A 19461-nucleotide genomic window follows, 5' to 3' on the forward strand; every position below is an offset into this window, starting at 1 on the left:
GACTGTAAGGAATGTAACTGAAGAGGAGAGAAAAGGAAGTTTCAGATTAAGCTATTACACTGAATAAATGAAAAATAAGTTAAAGAAATGTGTCATGAAAATGTAATTAATGAAATTTTTTATAAATTTAGAAGATGTAGCTTAATTCAAATAATAGAAATAAAAGAGATTTTTAACATAAGTAAAATGATTGTGGATTATTTTATTATATTTTAGTTTGAAATATAAATAACTTGTCATTTGCAAAATAATTTTCATTAAATTATCCAATAATTGCAAATTATATGCTGCTTTCTCCTTATTAAGTAGAAAATAGATCCCCAGTGCTTAACTATTTTGACTAAATAACCTTTTAATTTCATACAACTACAAGATGTTCCCTAAATATTCTGCTTATAAAATGCTTAAACTTCCTAGCTATTACTATATCACTTTAATAAAGATAGCTTTTACTTATAACTTTAGTTTCTAAATTCTGTAACAAGATTATCTATTCTCAATTTGGAGAGTTTGCACACTCAATAAACTGTCATAAGAAAATGAAAACTCAGGTTCAAATTTTAGCTTCTATATAAAATTCTGTGCACAGTGTCACATGACTGTAATACCAGTGCTAGGCAGGTGAGGATAAAAGGATCCTTGTGTTTACTCAACAGGTAGTCTTGTTGAGGTAGTGAGTTCCCATATTAGTGGAAAATCCTTTCTCAAAAAAATACACCTGGTGTCCACACTCTACTACAGATGCATGAACACACACACACACACACACACACACAGCATCCATTTTTTGTTCCCTCAACTCATGACCTAATTTTAACATCACAACAATGAAATCAAACTTACTAATGTGAAAATTGTGTTTAATAGACTATTTTGCTGACACATCTTGCAGGTTAAAAACAAATTTTAGCTTACACATCATTTAGCAGAGCACATTTATTAAGCATTGAATATATGACAGGCACACTATTCTAAAATGTGCACCATCAAACCATACAAATCGTGTTATGAAGTAAATACGTTTATCCCATTTTCCAAACTGATTATTTACGAATACGTGGTTCAAAGTCCTAGGGTTCACAGCAAAACGACAGTCAAGAGTCAAAACTAGTTCTCCAAGAAAATATTATCTCTGCCCAAAGCTTCCCATATAAGAGATTTGCTAGATTCCAGATATTCTAGGCACCAAGGAGAAAAAAAAAACAAAACATAAATCAGATATGGGCCTTTACCTATAATGGATATATGTTACTGAGATAAATGAAACCTTCATAGGCAAGTGCAGAAAGTTATGTCAGAATCACTGTCATATTTGATTGTGGGAGGTCAAATTGGAATAAGTTCTGGAAAAAGCAATGAGGATAATACTTTCCTATTATAATTATAACAACATGGTTCATACAAAGAAGGAAGGATGTTTTTGGGTATGGAGAGGGAACACACAGTTGTACATGGGAAGAATATTCTAGACAAGAAAAACAATCGCCCTGACAAAGGAGGGAGAAACCAAAAGGGAAGCAGACACATGCTGAGAAAGTGGCGGATCTGACTGGCAGAGGATATATTTGAAGAATCATAAAAATCAGGTTGCCTCGGGTGACAGTAGATTATTTTACTAACATTCTTAAACGTTGTACTAATTACTATTTTTTAAACTCTGGATATATGTGATAGCAAATATCTACACCCTCCGTGTTCAGAATATCGACACAGGAAAAGCATGCATTGACCAGTATGGATTTTAAAACAAGACATCTTTTTTTTTTTTTCAAATTTCAAACGAAAAGAAAATCATCTAGTTTGTTATCTGTCTCCATCAAAGAGAATGCCAGCTCAAGAAGAAAGTGGCACTTAGGAGGCATTTACAAGGAAGAGCTGAAGACTCATCTGTGGTTCATCCTCAGCTATGTAACAAGTTCAAGGTCATCCAGGAAACTTTAGGTTTTATAAACATCAACCAAACCCATACTCTGGTAAGAATAATCATGGAATTTAACCCAAATGAACTAGTTTTTCATCTCACAATTCTTGACCTAATAATGTCTGACCATTATGTGGTCTTCACAGACAGGAACAAGAAACCCAGAAAGATAGCCCTGGTATTCACAATGTGGCCACTGAAATGTGCAGAAATTATATTTAAAGTGTTTGTGATAAAATCATTTCCCATTAGGACAGCAAATTGTCTTTCACCATGAAGAGCTACTGGGATCCATGTCTTTAACAAGGCTTGTGGTCATAATGAGAGAGTGAGCAAACTATACAGAGATCTGAGATTGCAGACTGATAATTGGATGGCTCTAAGTCCATTTCAATGCTCACCAGCTTTTATCAGGTCTTATACATGTTGCTAAGTGCCTATACACCAGCTATATAACTTCTAAAGCAGGCATAGTAGTTGCAAATGTTAGACAAGGATGTTGTAAACTTGACAATGAATTATTCACTCTAGGGGTTAACAGATGGAAAACATTCAATAAACCAGCGATCTTCCAATTCAGAGAGCCTAAATACAATCTGAAATATTGCTAAAGTTAAAACTTCTTGAATCTTAGTTGTCACTCTGTTAAACTGTGAAAAGCACTCCATTATTAAGCATTGTATTAGAACAGCGGCAGAGTACATCAAAGTCACAGTGTGAATGTTAAATAAACTTATGCAGGTTCACACAAGGGTGATCTGCTGGCATTTATTCAATAATTCTGAGAAGAATCATAGACTCCCATTGAAATTTAGGATCAGGAAAAAAATGTCTGTGTACTGGTAAACATTATGAACTGACTTAATTCTTTAGATAATCAATTGTTTCCCATGTAACATAATGTACCTCCCATCTGTCATAACACGAAAATTACAGACAAGATTGTAGTTAGAATTAATAGAACCTTTCAAAGAATATCAAATGAACTAGTGATTTCTAATCATAGTAATTTTATGGTGATTCTTAATTTTACATTGAATATTTATGGCATAGAATATGGAGTGATGTATAATTATGCAAATGATTTTAAAACTATAAAATTGGCCCTTTTATTTCACTATTTTCCTCTGTTCTCCAAACCCTTTTGCATGCAAATTACCTATAATCATGCCTCATTCATCCTTTTATTTTAAGCTTTCTTGTTTCTAAATAATTATGAATTTTTAAGGCCCAAATTTCTTGATTCCTGAGTAATTTGGATCTCCAAAACAGAACATAATCAGCTCCACAACTCAAGCATGTGCGCGCACACACACACACACACACTCACACCACACTAGTGTTTATAGAGTTTGTCATCCAATAACTGAGACCAGTGAAACTTATCAGGAATTTCATGTTAAAGGTTAAAGTTTCTCTTCATACAGATGTTCCTCTCAACAACCTCGGGTAAAAAGCATAGCAACAACACAGCTGCTGTCTGACATTCTTTTCAAAAGTACCTTATCTTCTGACATTCTGCAGAAATAGAAATTGAGACTTTTCACTGTTTTAGCAGGAGCATAGAAACACCTCATTCTGTCACCCACCAAGGATTGGGAGGAATTCACAGCAGGACACAGCCTTGGAAAGTCCTTCTCAGAAGACACTCCTTTAGTTGGGAATGAATTCCATAGCTCAGGTTTCCTTCCTTCCCTTGACGTAGAGTAGCCTTTCTTATCACACACAGAACAGAAGTTAAACCTTTCATTTTGCTTGCAGAAATTTCATAAATGGCTGTGCACTAATGAATAGATAATAAAAATAAGGTTTCATGGATCCCTGGCTATAACAGACTGCAAATACCTAGAGTCCTTATGGGAATAAAACCATACATATTTGCCACTGATACAGCTTACCAAATTTTCAGCAGACAGCTCATTCCAGTATTCAGATCAGCAGCTTCCAGATCTTTATTAGTAGTCTTTGATCCCAGAGGTTTCGTCTTCATGGAATTCCTCATGGTTTTGCAGCTTGGGGAAATGACAAGCAAGACAATTAATCAAGAGTCCATTGGTGACGATGGTTTAATTATATTCAATGAGATAAAGAAAGATATATTTTAGGGGGTAGGTTTCTCAGTAATGGATGTATTCAATTGTAATCTGTACACATTCTGTATTGTTGTAGTGAATTCAAACAAATGAATATAATTATTTACATATTTAAGCATACATTTATGTATATACATACATGTATACATATAGATATTTGGATATTGCTAAGTCCATGTGCTAAGGAATACATACAATGTGGTATAGATCTTCACATTCCTCTAAATCAATGGCCATCTTTTTCCATCTTATTCTGCTTTCTAAGAGATTTACCTGTAGAGTGTTAACTGCCAAATGTTTTCTCACCTCTCTCTCCCCCTCACTCTCTCCCTCAGCCTATATCCTATAACAGGATTGTTCTTTTTATCAGAACAACTGCAGAGTCACAGCAATTGAGTATCTTACTCAAAATTTCACAATTTGCAAAACCTCTCTAGTTTTAGTTTTTTCCAATATGAAATATGCACCCATCCACTTTAATCTTTCTGGAAACATCAATCCATTTACCATAATTTTGCATATCTATCCTTACTAAAAACAATTTCCATCCATAGGACATTTTTGCTTATTTTTTAATACCATGGAAACATAGTAGTACTAACAAATTTACTATCTATTGTGAGACTTTTCTCCCCGTGGGAGGGAAGACTAAGGAATGTCTATCCCCTGATCATACGATGACAATGACAAACCAAAGTTCAGTTCAAACTTCACCCTGGAGAACTAATAATTCTGCTGGGATTACTTAGAGACAATTGGTACAAGGTGACTGAGGGGAGTGTGTGTGACCCAGAAGCAGTCACACTGAAAAATCTTTATTCAGTATGCAAGAAGATATTTTATAGTCATATAGATACATCTCCTTTTTGACATAAGCCTGGCTAAATTAAAATTTTTTTTTTTTTTTTTTTTTTTTTTTTTTTTTTTTTTTTGGTTTTTCGAGACAGGGTTTCTCTGTGGTTCTGGAGCCTGTCCTGGAATAAATTAAAAATTTTTAAAAACCCATTTGTTCTATTGTTGTGCACTTTCCTAGGGCAGACCTCTGTTCCCATCCCCAGAATTCCCCGGCTGCCTATAGTTCTTTGTGTAGAGTTGAGGCCCTATGGGCTTTTCCCTGTCTGCTTTAGTATGGTCATTGTGTTATCCTTGTTCAGCTCAAGTTTAAGTAGTCATGTGGTGAGGCTTTATGGGTGAAGCTTCCGATATTTTAAGATACAATCTCACAACACACTAGCTGATAGATCTCTGACTCTTACAATCTTTCAGTCCCCTCTTCCACAATGTTCCTTGAATCTTAGGAGGAAAAGTGCTTTGCAGATATAACCAATAAGACTGGGCTCCTTAACTCGATGTTAATCAGCATGGCACAATAGCCCTAAGGGTGAAGTAGTGGTAAGCATACCTTAGCAGTAACCAACAACTTTCTAACTGTACATAAGACCTGCTCAACAAGTGGGAAGACATGCCTTGCACTGGAAACCTAGCAAACTAATGCATGCTAGTGAAGTCACGGGTACTGGAGGAGAATCTACATCTACCACTTTCCTAAATCAGCAGAATTCCTAACAAAAATCTCAACGTTTGTCATTATACCCACAGATATCTAGTCTTCCCCTCTCATAAAAAGGACTTTTCTTTGCAACTACTGCAGAACTTTAAGGAAAATGCAGCTGAGGTCCTAAAGGAGCTGTTTTCATTTTTGAGAAGTTTACAAATGAATACTTTATTTATATCATTTCCATCCAGCTTTCTCTTCTCCCTCCAATTCATCCCGTGTTTCCACGCTCCTTCCAAATGCATAACCCTTTTTTCTTTAGCTATATATACAGAGAGGCAGGAGAAAGAGAGGTGAGTGAGTTTATTTCGGTGGTGTGTGTGTGTGTGTGTGTTTAGGGTTAACATTTGGAATAGACTAAGCTGTGAAATATCACAAAAGATCAGGTTGGGAGCTTTTAACTTATGGTAGCATATCAACATCCAAAATGTTTAAACTCTGGATCACATTCATATTTTATGTTTCACTTTTGTGGCATTTATAGTATACATATGAAGGCTAGGTAATTATTTTAGTTATAAATTTGCAATTCAAGAGCATTGGTTTTCAGTTTTTCAAGGATCTTTGGGGAGTGTTTGTGCTTTAATGCCTGTTCTTTATAGTTGAATAGTTGTAGTTTTACAGTACAGAGAGGTCTCTACATACGATTTCTAATCTAAATTAAAGCATATTATCGAAGAAAGGTAATTCTCAGTGTCATTTATCAATCTTTTTTTTTTTGGCTTGACCACTCTGCTTTATTTTTTTTATTAAAAATTTCCGCCTCCTACCAGCCTCCCTTTTCCCTCCCCCTCCCCCAGCTCCCTACTCCCTACTCCCCTCCCTCTCCCTCTCGAGTCCAATGAGCAGTCAGGGTTCCCTGCCCTGTGGGAAGTCCAAGGTCCTCCCCCCTCCATCCAGGTCTAGGAAGGTGAGCATCCAAACAGACTAGGCTCCCACAAAGCCAGTACATGCAGTAGGATCCAAACCCAAGGTCCAAATGAGGAGCAGAAGAAGGGAGAACATGAGCAAGGAAGTCAGGACCGCAAGGGGTGCACCCACCCACTGAGATGGTGGGGCTGATCTAACGGGAGCTCACCAAGGCCAGCTGGACTGGGACTGAAAAAACATGGGATCAAACCAGACTCTCTGAACATTTATTAATCTTTTATACCATCATGATACATTTTAAATAAGTTTGATGTTACTAAGTTATAAAAATTATATATCTCATTTCTCCCCAATACAAGCTTCTCCTCATAACCATCAAAATGTAATGAAAACTGCATTTGAGTGGTATCTTCATGAACTCCTTCTAGAAATGCTATCACTTGTAAACCACATAAAACTATATGACCAAGTAAATAAATCCATTTAAGTAAAGTTTGGTTAAAAATCTGTTACAGAGACATAGGATCAGCCAAATTTCTAAGAAAAAAGATTCAATGACCAGCTAGAAATGGGACATTATTTTCACAACCACCATCATCCTGCCAGGGTTCAGAAACTGTCATAGAAGAAGAGGCAGAAGGAATATGAGGGCTGCAGGATGGAGACCAGTGTGGCAAATGGTGACTATCTGGTGATATCAGAGATATCACTCTTGTGAACTCTTAGTAGCTGTGGTTATTAGCATAAGACCTTTATTCAAGATTAAGTCAACAAACCTCCCAGCTTAGATGGAGGAGATACTTTTGAAGTACTGGCTCTTAGTGAGAAGCTATTAGCAGCAGTTACCTGCAGAAGGAGGAATGCCTATTTTTTGAGGGTATTCCCATTGATAAATTTCTTGTGTCACAGATCTTGACACTACAAACATCCATATATATATACATATATATATATAAAATAGCATTAGTTGACTTGGTGGGTTATAAAAAATGACAAGAAGTTGAGATGGGCATATGCTAAGGGCATGTTGGGGAACGTGTAGGAAGAAAATTGGAAGATCGTATGTCATTATGAAAAGTTCAAAAATAAAAGTTCCAATAAAAACAAAAACATTAAACAATCAAAAAAGACTGAAAAGTCCTACAAAGAATATCTATGTAGTAGTGAATTCAGAAAAAAATGTGTAATAATTATAGGTATATCTATGACCTACATCTTTAAAGGTACAGGGGGGAAATGTTATGAGCATAGAAGAGAGATCCTAGTAAGAGGCTGAGCTGTCAGAAGCCATTCTCAAAGCCCACAGCTGCAGTCATTGTACATATATTCAGGTAAGGAGCCTGGGGAAAACCTGCACCTTTTACCCTCTGCTCTGACTCATAAACTCATAGGTAGACAGACGATATAGGATCCTTGTGATTGATTAAGACAGCTCACATGATGATATAAATTTATTGGGAAACTGTAGAATGTACTTGGAGAAACAACAAACAGAAATAGCACTATAGAGCGAAATACATAATTTGATATGTAAATTTAGATACACAAATAACTGAAGTATATATATATGTGTTAGATTACCACACAAATTAAGAGAGAATGAGAAAAAAATATGACTGATTCATTTTTTTCAGTGAAACATAGTCACCAAAAAGCTTTCCTCCATCATATTTAAGAATACCCAGTTTATTAGTATGCAGTTTTAATTGTCCTATGAGTTTCTTTCCCTTCAGGCTGTGAAATCCTGAGGGCTTTCAGAAATCTACAACTCTGGGAATCCAGAGCCGGCATAAAAGACTAGGACTAAAAGATATGCAGATTTAAATTCAGATAAGATGATGTTGGTGGTGAACACTAGGTAAGTTTTGCAAATTCCTACTTATTTGTAGATTTGGATTTGTTTCTGAAATCAGCACAATAGCTCTTTGATAAAAATATGTGGTAAGTACTAGAGAAAGAGATATCTTCATCAACTTTCTGCTTCTACTTTTGAAGCTGCTGGTAGTTTATTAGGAAAACAGAATTTCACATCATTATAGGCAAAAAGAAAGAAACAATAGACAATATGAAAAGTTTTCAGGTAAAAATACTAACTCTACAAACAAGCAATACAGGAGCCATAACCCAAGAGACAGCCTTAGAATATCTCAAGAGCAAATGAGATGAGAGAATAAAGTAGCAGAGATTTGTAGTCTGGGACAAAGTGAATAAAGAGAAATTTAAAGCTGCTTCGAGGGGTTGTTCTTAATAGAAGGAAGTCTCAATCATACACTTAGTTTAGGAAAATGCTGACAATAGAAGCCATATTTAAAGGCAAAAGTCTGTATTTTAGCAATTTTAATGGAAAACTATTTCATCTTTAGGTAGTAATACAAATATATGATTTTTGTTAGGAAGGCTATCACAGGGACTAGTGTATGCTGTCAATTATCATGTTTTTTTTTTCTTCCTACTGATACAGCTTCAGTTTCAAATCCAGTCTTTTTCTCGTGCACCACGTATCAGAGGAACACTCAACCTCAAGAAAATACATGATCTATTTTTCAATTTGCAATCCAGGTTAACTTGCAAATGTTGAGTTCCAAGTGATAAGAATTACGCTTTGAATATCAAAGGAACATAACTCTGTGAGGCTTAGTTACTTCTTCTACAATAATAGTCCCATGAAGAAATGGAGGCATGTCAAGAACAGCAGGGAGGACTGTGGCTCTCATTAGGTCACCGTGAAGATGGCAGTGAAGAAGAACTGACAGAGAGGAAAGGAATGCTGACGAGAGAGTAGAAGTACATCACGAGGTCAGAAAGAAGAGCGCCAGTGACAATTCAACCAGCTGAAATATTTTCAATAAAGGCAATATCACCACATTCCAACTAGTGGCATCATATGCCAGGTATTTTGAATGATAATATACTAAGAAATTTATCTGCAATATTTCATTTAAATGTTTCTATAACCATAGAAATTGTTGTCATCTGTATTATACGGGACAGTCAGGTTAGGACTACATAAGTAAGCTGTCTAGGATCATAACTATAGATAATCTTAGCATCACATTAAAACATAGCACACTTCACTGCTCATGCTTTTGGAAGTTATTATAAAACACACTTAAACGTTCACTTTCGAGTTTTATAGCATTGTAATGTATTCAAATACATGGCCTCTTTTTTCATTGATTGTTATTACATGCACACACACACACACACACAGAAGCAGGGAGGAAGACAGACAGACACATATAATTTCTAAATATAATCTGCTCAGTATGTGTAATATCACTTGTATGCATGTTTTCAGGCTGAGCATTTGGTAGTGGATATACACCTGGTGTACTCCTCCCTGCACAAACTCGTTCATCCACTCTCAGCAATGCCCAATTGCCTGAAGTTCTTTTGGTAGGGTTGAGGCCTCAGGTTGGCATGTCTGATGCTCTTGTTCATCTCATGCTTATGCAGTCACGCTATTGAGAGTTTATGGAAGTATCTTCTGAAATTACTAGGACACACAATCTCGCAGCAAGCTCCCTGATCCTCTGGCCCTTACAATTTTTCTACCCTTCTTCCACAATGTTCCCAGAGCCTTAGGTATGGGGCTTTTTTTTTTGGATGTATCCATGGGAACTGGAATCCACAAATGTGTATTTTAATGGATGTGGTTTCCTGTGGTTGTCTCCTTCTGTTGACAGGAGGTGAGGATAACACTTATCTACAGTTATAAGGACAAACGTTTAGATTGTTGTTAGGTATTTTACTAGTTTAGTAAAGTAGGAGATGAATTCTTTCCTAAAAGATCCATGACATCACTAGCATTTAGTGAAGGTTTCCAGTTTCAGGCATGATTTCTGTCTTGTTGAACAATTCAGTAGTGTTGGTTACCACTTGTTACTTGTGTTATTACTGAACTTTTAGGCTATCATGTCATACTAGTTGTTATTGTTATTTTATGTCTATTAGTGTTTTGCCATCACATATACCCATTAATCAAACACCATCAGAGGCCAGAAAAAGTTTTGAATCCCCAGGACTTGGAGTTACATGTGATTGCCAACTACCATCTGAGTGGCTAAGAATCTAACCTATATCACCTGGAATATAGCAGGTGTTCTTAACTGCTAAGTCATCACTTCAACTACTATTTTTTTTAAATGTCAACTCCTTTTTGGTGTGTGTATATTGGTGATGTGTGGAGCCAAATGCTACTGGAATGTCTGTTGATGTAAGAAAACAACCTTATGGCATTCTTGATCTCCTTTTACCTTTATAGGTTTTGTAATGGAACTCGAGACACAAGACTTAGTGAGCCTTCTCATCTCCACAGAAAAGATGGGTTACAATGGTTTCCTATATACCCATTTCAGCAGAAATTTGAAGAAATGTTTTATTTTTCCATTTGGGAGAGATTAATAAATATCTTTCATCTTGTCAGTGAAATCTTGTAGCCAGTGCTGTCATTGTCCTTCTTCTTCTCCTTCTCCTCCTTCTCCTCCTTCTCCTTCTTCTTCATCTTTTCTCCTGCTTGTCTTCTTTCTCTTCTTCTTTCTCCTACTCCTTATCCTCCTTCTTCTCCTCTTCTTCTTCCTCCTCCACCTCCTCATTATCCTCTATATCAACATTAACTTTATTTTTGAGTTTTCCAATCTATATCTCACACTTTGAATCCAGATATACTTGAACTTACTAGGTTGCCTAGGCAAAACTCAAAGTTGTTTCAACCATTCTGATTCTATTTTTCTACTATTGGGATTACAAAAAGGGATACTACATATAGATGTGTTTTTATTATTAAATTCATTGAAATTATTATTTTTAAACTTGGAGATTCCTATCACCTGAAAAAGAAATGTAAGTTCTTACGCTGGTGCTGTTTATGTTACAGGAGCTTATCATAAACAATATTCACATTTCACACTCATAAAGACACCTAAACTTCTGTACTCCCTGGTGCAAGCTCCTTGAGGCATGGAGAGGGAAAATCACACAGTGACTGAGTTCATCTTGCTGGGCTTCTCAACCGACCCTGTGATGCAAATGATCCTCTTTGTCCTGTTTCTTGGAGTGTATTCTCTGACATTGCTTGGAAACACTACCCTCATCATACTGATCTGCAATGACTCCAGACTCCACACACCTATGTATTTTTTCATTGGAAATCTGTCTTTTCTGGATCTCTGGTATTCCTCTGTCTACACTCCAAAGATCCTAGTGACCTGCATCTCTGAAGACAAAAGCATCTCCTTTGCTGGATGTCTGTCTCAGTTCTTCTTCTCTGCTGGATTGGCCTATAGTGAATGCTACCTACTGGCTGCCATGGCTTACGATCGCTATGCAGCCATCTCCAATCCCCTACTTTATGTTCAAGCTATGTCAAAGAAGGTGTGCAGCTCCTTGGTTATATACTCCTATACAGGAGGATTTGTCAATGCAATTATATTAACTAGCAACACATTCACATTGGATTTCTGTGGTGACAATATCATCGATGACTTTTTCTGTGATGTACCTCCTCTCATAAAGCTGGCGTGCAACGTCAAGGAGAGTTACCAGTCTGTGCTGTACTTCCTTCTATCCTCCAATGTCATTACTCCCATCCTGCTCATCCTGGCCTCTTATATCTTCATCATTGCTGCCATCCTGAGGATCCGCTCCGCCCAAGGACGCCTCAAGGCCTTCTCCACCTGCTCCTCACACCTCATCTCCGTGACCTTGTACTATGGCTCCATTCTCTACATCTACTCTCGTCCAAGCTCCAGTTACTCCTTAGAGAGGGACAAAATGGTATCGACCTTTTATACTGTATTGTTCCCCATGTTGAATCCCTTGATCTACAGTCTGAGGAATAAAGATGTGAAGGAAGCACTGAGAAAACTCTTCAAATTAGCTCCTTCTGACATCTAAGTTTATCTGCACCAAGCAAGAAAAAGACTAAGTGATAACAAACTAATGAGAGCCAGGTTGGAAAATTGAGTATAAAAAATAAATTTTCTATTACTTGAAATTCCACCAAATATTTTTCATGTTTTTAACATATAATTGTTTTTAAGTGTAATAAATAATGAGTTCAATTGTAATATATTCAAGTTTGTATATAATGAACTTTGCTCATGCTCCCTTCATATATACTTTTATCTAATTATTGAACTAGGTTTATGCTATTATTGAAACAGTTTTTAAAGTGTAGAACTTGAATTGACTGTGAGAGAGGAAAGCATGTAATACTTTCTCAGATGACTGAAGTTCATTTTATTTTCCTTCCTAATTACTAACCAATTATCATCTTCAATAACATGAATATGTAAAAGAAATATCCTATAGAATGATGACAGGTAGGGAATTTACCTTAATTTCTTTTGTCCAAATACTATCAAGGATTCTTCATTAATAGTGAATATGAACATGAATATGTAATGTCAAAATTAATTTTAACGAAAGAGGGGGGAATACATTTTTAAGAGAAAATAGGGAAAAGGGGAGGATGAGAAATTTGGATCCAATAAACCTGACATAGTGTCTGTAGCCATTTGTTGTGATTTTGAATTTTATTGGACTCAAAATGTTCTCACTTTACCAATTGTAGCACAATACCTGCAGAAGAGTAGGTTTAACTATGCCTTTGTGGTTGGACAGTTTCTTCTGGACTAAAACCTTCCAACTAAGAGGGGAGCTCATTAAGACACAGGAAGGTAAAACAATAGAATTTCTAAAGTCAGGTGAAATATTCTATCTAGTAGGAAACTCTCCTGAAGCTCAGAAAGTAAACAGATCAATACAACTTTAATAAGTCTCTGAGTCTGGTCAGAGTCTCTAGACTTCTCCTCCCCAAGCATGTATAATCAATAAGTTGTGCTCAGATACACTCTTAAACAAGCATGGTGGGAGGAGATGAGAACAAAGTCCTACTCCTAGCTGAGAACTTGATATCTACTGGGAAAGGGAGAAAAGGTTTTCTTTAAGAGTTTCAGCTATGGTGGGTTAACCGTGCTCCAGGGGATGACCCCACACCCAAGAATATGGGCAATATGAACTGAAGTAGATGGACATTAGAAGCAAGAGATAGGGAGTTGACAGTGAATTAAGGAAACAAATTATAACTGGGAAATGTTGGAACAGACGGTTTGAATATAACCAAGAAATACTTTGTAGAGACTTCTCAATGAAGTTATAAAAATATCATTTAAAGAAGACAAATTGCACATCAATGCGGGAAGCAATCATTCTGCAGCATCCACATGGATTGGCTCATGAGAATTCATCATCTCTGCAGCATTTCCATTCCATGTTGTCTGCACTGGAGACTGTATCTATCTGGTCACAAACATGAGTTCCAGGAAATGAAAGAAACTCATGCTACTAGTGTGAACAGCACAGAGCAGCGAAAACAATGAAGTCAATAGCAACATATTTATTCTGTTTAATTGAGGTTTTCCTGTAAAATTTTATCACATGATGCTCCAATACAAACATCAGACTGAATTTCAAACTATTATCTGGACCAGATATATCATTGTCTGCTACCTACATGTTGTATATGTATCTGTAAGGGTGTGTGTATGTATGTGTGTGTGTATGTGTGTGTGACATACAAGCTCTACTATAGAGCTAATAATAATAAAAACAACATTGTATTGTCCTAAAAATACAGGTCTATTGATGGAATCGAATTGAAGACCCAGACATAAATCCACACAACTATGAAAACCTTATTTTAGACAAAGAACCCAAAATTATACAATGGAAAAAAGAAAGTATCTTTAACAAATGGTGCTGGCATAATTGTATGTTGGCATGTAGAAGAGTCCAAGTAGATCCATATCTATCATCCTGCACAAAACTCAGTCAAGGTGGATCAAAGACCTCAACATAAATCCAGTTATACTGAGCCTGATATAAGAGAAAGTAAAAAAAAAAATAGCCTTGAAAGAGTTGGCACAGGAGACAGCTTCTTGAATAGAATACCAGCAGCACAGATTCTAAGATCAATGATTAATAAATGGAAACTCATGAAAATGAATGTCTTTTTTAAGACAAAAAACACTGTCAGCAGGCCCAAACAGCAGCTTACAGATGTGTAAAGATCTTCACCAACCACACATCCAACAGAGGATTGGTTTTCCAAAATATATAAAGAACTCAAGAAACTAGACATCAAGAAAACAAATAATCCAATAATCACTGCTTGCCCCATTAGCTCTAGCTTCTCATTGGCTAACTCTTACATATTAATTTAACCCATTTCTATTAATCTGTATATGACCATGAGGTCATGGCCAACGAACAAATTCCAGCATGTCTAACTCTGACTGCGGCTCCATAGCATCTCTCCCTCCGCCTTCTTCCTCCCAGCCTTCTGTGTAGTTTTTACTGCCTAGCTCTGTTCCCCTACAGATCTGCTATAGGCCCAAAGCAGTTCCTTTATTAACCAATGAAAGCAACACATAGACAGAAGGACCTCCCACTGTTGGGACCATTTGGAGTTCTGGCCTCCAGCTGTTCTTCCCTGCTAGAGATCTTTACTTTCCTTCTTATTTGAGTTACTAAAAGCTGTGTCAAAATTGTTTACCAGCTCAGTTTCATGAGCACGTGTTGCCTTGGCCTTGAGGATCAGAGGATAAGGTTTTCACCTGTTGGCCCACTTGACTGTTGGGTATATAAGCCTCAATGGTGCTATTGAATAAAGGCCTTCTTACCAGTGACTAGAGGTCTGTGTCTCTGTCTCTCTGTCTGTGTGTCTCTGTATGTTTCAACCTCCAGCCCCTTGCCCGAAGCTCGGGAACTGTATGGTAGCGCACAGAGCACAGACAGGCATTGTGCGTCGCATCGTACACCACCTTCTTTTTTTATTTTTTCATTCAAAAATTTATACTTCCTCCCCTCCTGCCATTCCCTTCCCTCTCTCCCACTCCCCTTCCTCCTTCCCCCTCCCTCCTTAAGAGAGGGCAGGGTACCCTGCCCTGTGGGAAGGCCTACACCACCTTCTCCAGCACCATGACTGCCGGCTTTCCACCATATATTACCACCTGATGATAATGGACTAAACCTCAGAAACTGTAAGCTAGCCTCAACTAAATGTTTTCCTTTATAAAATCTGTGGTCATGGTGTCTTTTCACAGAAATTAAAACCCTAACTAAGACACCATTAATAATCATTAGGTTGCTAGGTAGTTTTACGTTTAACTAAAACTAAAACAACCATTGTTGTAAGGAAATATGAGTATAAATATCTGATTTTTGAACCGGATTCACAAACCTATGGATATAATGAAGAGTTGTTTTGATGTGCTTTGTGTACTACATGAATGCCTATTGCTCAAAAGACGCCAGAAAGAAGAACCATATCCCCTGGAACTAAAGTTACAGATGCTTACAAGTCCTATATCTCCTAGAACAGAAACCAGTGTTCTTAACTGTTGAGCCATCTTTCTAGCCTTCTAGTACGACTTTCTATCTACTCTTCTTTTTAATAAGTGATGTACATACTTTGCAGCTATCAGTTCTGAATTTAAATCCCAGTTTGTTTACCAATGGAAATGGCTTGAAATCAACCATTGAATCCATCAAACCCTGCTAATAATTCTATAGCCATTTATATAATTTCTATTTTCACTTTGAAATATGGAAGTAAGGGCAAGTGCAAAATGTCTTCTGAAACATTAAAGCTTCTCAGAAACCCAATGTCCTTATCGAATCGACTCCAACATGGCAAAAGTAACAGTTTTGATAAGTGATTCAACTTCATTTGGCCTATATGCTGATGAAGGAACAGTGTGTGTGTGTGTGTGTGTGTGTGTGTGTGTGTGTGTGTGTGTGTGTGTGAAATTCTATTCAGATGTTCAGGTATAAGGAAAAAAGGAATCTGCCAAAAGTAGATGAATCTGGAAAGTATTATTTTAAGTGAGGTGATCTAACCTCAGAAAAACAAATATTCCATGTTCTTCTATATATGAAGTTCAGATTTTTATGCTCTTTGTGCACGCCTGCATACACACACACACACACACACACACACACATGAGAATAAACTTTGCAACCAGAAGGGGAGAAGAAGATGTAGGAGAGAAACTGAGGAAGGAAAAGAACTAAGGATGAAGGTGGACAGGAGTTTTCAGAGATGATCACAAGAGGTGGCAGAGGGTTAAAGAGAAAAGAAAAAAAATCAACAAAAACAAATTTTGATTGAAAATGTCATAATGAGACCCTATATTTAGTGTTATCACTAAATTACAGATAGGATTTGGGAGAAAGTTCAGTGAGTACAAAAGGACACAAATTTGAATTCTCAAATTTCACATAAATCAAAGCACATGTTGCACATACTGGAGATCCTGTGATGAGCTCAGGGGCAGAGATAGGAAATAAGAGGATTCCTGGATACTTACATTCTGACATACACAGCAGTGAACAACATACAAAACCTATTTTTTTAAAAAAAAGAGTGGAAGCAGAGGTTGTTCATTGATCTCCAGCTGCACACCATGACAACTGTTCTGTTGGCATGGACACACACCACCACATGCATACATACACACATCATTCACACACATTAATAAGGGAATTAAAAATAGATAATGAGAAACAAATATATTTGTGACATAAAAATGTTGAATAGGAACACAATTTATTCTATACATTTGCGTAACTATTAAAATAACAAAATAAAAAGGAGAAAAAGACAAGCTAATGTGTGAAGAAAGGAATCATTTTTAATTTAATAGTATCTTACCATTTGCAAGAAATATAATTCAATGTGTAGAAAACATAGACTTCTGTTTGCACAGTAAGGGGTTACTTTTCTATCCATAGTATACTTATTTCTGATCTTACCAGCTAAGAAAAATCGCATGGAGATAAACATTTTATAATTGGTCAGTTTTTTCCTTCTGAAAACTTGGCTGTATCTAACATTTTCCTCAAGGCATCCTTGACATCTTTGTTTCTTAAACTGTAGATCAAGGGGTTCAGCATTGGGATCACTACCGTATAGAACACTGACACCACTTTGTCCCTTTCCAGGGCATAACTCGTGCTTGGCCGGGAGTAAATGAAGAGAATTGAACCATAGTACAAGGTGACCGCTGTCAGGTGAGAAGCACACGTGGAGAAGGCCTTGAGACGGCCCTGGGTGGTGCGGATCTTCAGGATGGCTGCGATGATGAAGAGGTAGGAGGACAAAATAAGCAAGGCGGGAGTGACGACGTTAGAGGCCAATATGAAATACAGCACAGCCTGGTAGCTCTCCTTCACATCACACGCCAACTTCACGAGAGGCGGCAGATCACAGAAGAAGTCGTCAATGATATTGTCTCCACAGAAGTCCAGGGTGAATGTCTCGCTGGTGATAATGGTAGAGTTTACAAAGCCACCCAGGTAAGAACCTGCAACAAGACTGGCACATAACCTTGGGGACATAGCCTGGGAGTAAAGTAAAGGGTTGGAGATGGCCACGTAGCGATCGTACGCCATGGCAGCTAGTAGGTAACACTCACTGTAGGCCAACCCAGCAGAGAAGAAGAACTGAGCCAGGCATCCAGCAAAGGAGATGCTTTTGTCTTCAGAGATGCATGTTATCAGGATTTTGGGGGCATAGACAGAAGAATACCAGAGATCCAGGAATGAGAGGTTTCCTATGAAGAAATACATGGGTGTGTGGAGTCGAGAATCACCACAGATGAGAGAAATCAGGGTGATATTCCCTAGGAGACTGATGACGTAAATGACGAGGAAGATGAAAAAGAGTACCCGCTGTAACATTAAGTCTCCCGTGAATCCTAAAAGGATGAATTCCTTCACCTCAGTAACATTTTTCTCATCCATGATGTTGGGTATTTATGGTACTTTCTGTGAAAAGATTAAATTATGGCTGAAAATGTCACTAAGTATTTTCTCTATTATTTATCATTCTACAAACTGGAAAGTAAAACCACTGGTTTATAAATGTTAGTCATTATGAGATGTATGTGTAGTGAATTGGGTACCACAACTAAGAACTGCAAATTAGCCCCACATTGCCCACAGAAGTCAGTTACTAAATATATAATAGTGCATGTCACTTACATTTCCAAACTAATATTTCCACCTTTATGAATTTGTATACCATCTTTATTATTTCAAATCTTTTATTCTTTACTTTGGACATCATAAGGCATTGATAGTTCAATTTTATAAAGAAAGTAAAGAACTCCATAGATGACTTCAGAAATTAAAGAATTGATGGTGATCTCTGGAAATAATGATACTATATTTTTCTTTAATTCTTGAAAGGCAAAAATAAATACTTTTAAATGGCTTTATTCACATTTCTGCGTTAAGTTTATTAACTATTATTCATGGATGCTATAAACACACCCAGGCACTTGCATATATGGTGCATAATGATCTAATTGTGCACTCCAGAATGCATAATGTCTGAGGCTTGTCTATCCCACGGAACTAGGGTTGATTCCGACAGAGTGGTAGACAATTTTTTGGATAACCATTTATTAGACTGAATTAGGGCAGGACAAAAATAAATTAAAGACTATTTAAAATAAAGTAAATTTTTTTGATAAGAACTTTGCACCTCTACATTTTAGTCTTCTGGCATGAGAAGGTCCTCTACAGGCTATGGAAAGAGAAACCTGGACAGCAACCCAGTCAAAAAAAAACCTTCTCCTACAATCTGTCATTCTTGCTAGATGTTCTACGGGGCAATGGTGGCATAATACTTGTGGTAATGGCCAACCAATGTCTGATTTAACCTGAGGTCCATTCCACAAGAGGGAGTCTATGGCCAACACTGCGTGGATGACCAGAGACTAAAGCCTGGAAAGCCCGGAGACGTAGGGTTGTACCAAACATGACTGGTAAATAAAAAGAAAAAAGAAAAGAAAAACAGCCCACAAATCACAATCCCAGAGAACCTAGACAATAATGCGGACCCTAATAGCGACATATGTAGATCTAATATACATGGGAAGTAGAAAAAGACAAGATCTCCTGAGTAAATTGGGAGGATAGGGACCTTGGGAGAGGTTTGAAGGGGAGGGGAG

At 37.1% G+C, this 19461-nt stretch overlaps 2 protein-coding genes across 2 annotated transcripts; one reads left to right on the forward strand and one right to left on the reverse strand.

Annotated features, from left to right (window-relative positions):
* The first annotated feature begins 11398 nt into the window (after positions 1-11398).
* On the forward strand, positions 11399-12334 carry LOC130870168 (olfactory receptor 1013-like). The gene has a single exon (XM_057762772.1). It carries the CDS (start codon positions 11399-11401, stop codon positions 12332-12334), a length of 936 nt encoding a protein of 311 aa, XP_057618755.1.
* A 4965-nt stretch (positions 12335-17299) lies between these two features.
* On the reverse strand, positions 17300-18247 carry LOC130863489 (olfactory receptor 1013-like). Its single transcript, XM_057753523.1, has one exon. The coding sequence runs from the start codon at positions 18245-18247 to the stop codon at positions 17300-17302; it is 948 nt and encodes a 315-aa protein (XP_057609506.1).
* Positions 18248-19461: the final 1214 nt, after the last annotated feature.

The sequence above is a fragment of the Chionomys nivalis genome, chromosome 2, assembly GCF_950005125.1.
Source record: "Chionomys nivalis chromosome 2, mChiNiv1.1, whole genome shotgun sequence".
Lineage (NCBI taxonomy): Eukaryota > Metazoa > Chordata > Mammalia > Rodentia > Cricetidae > Chionomys > Chionomys nivalis.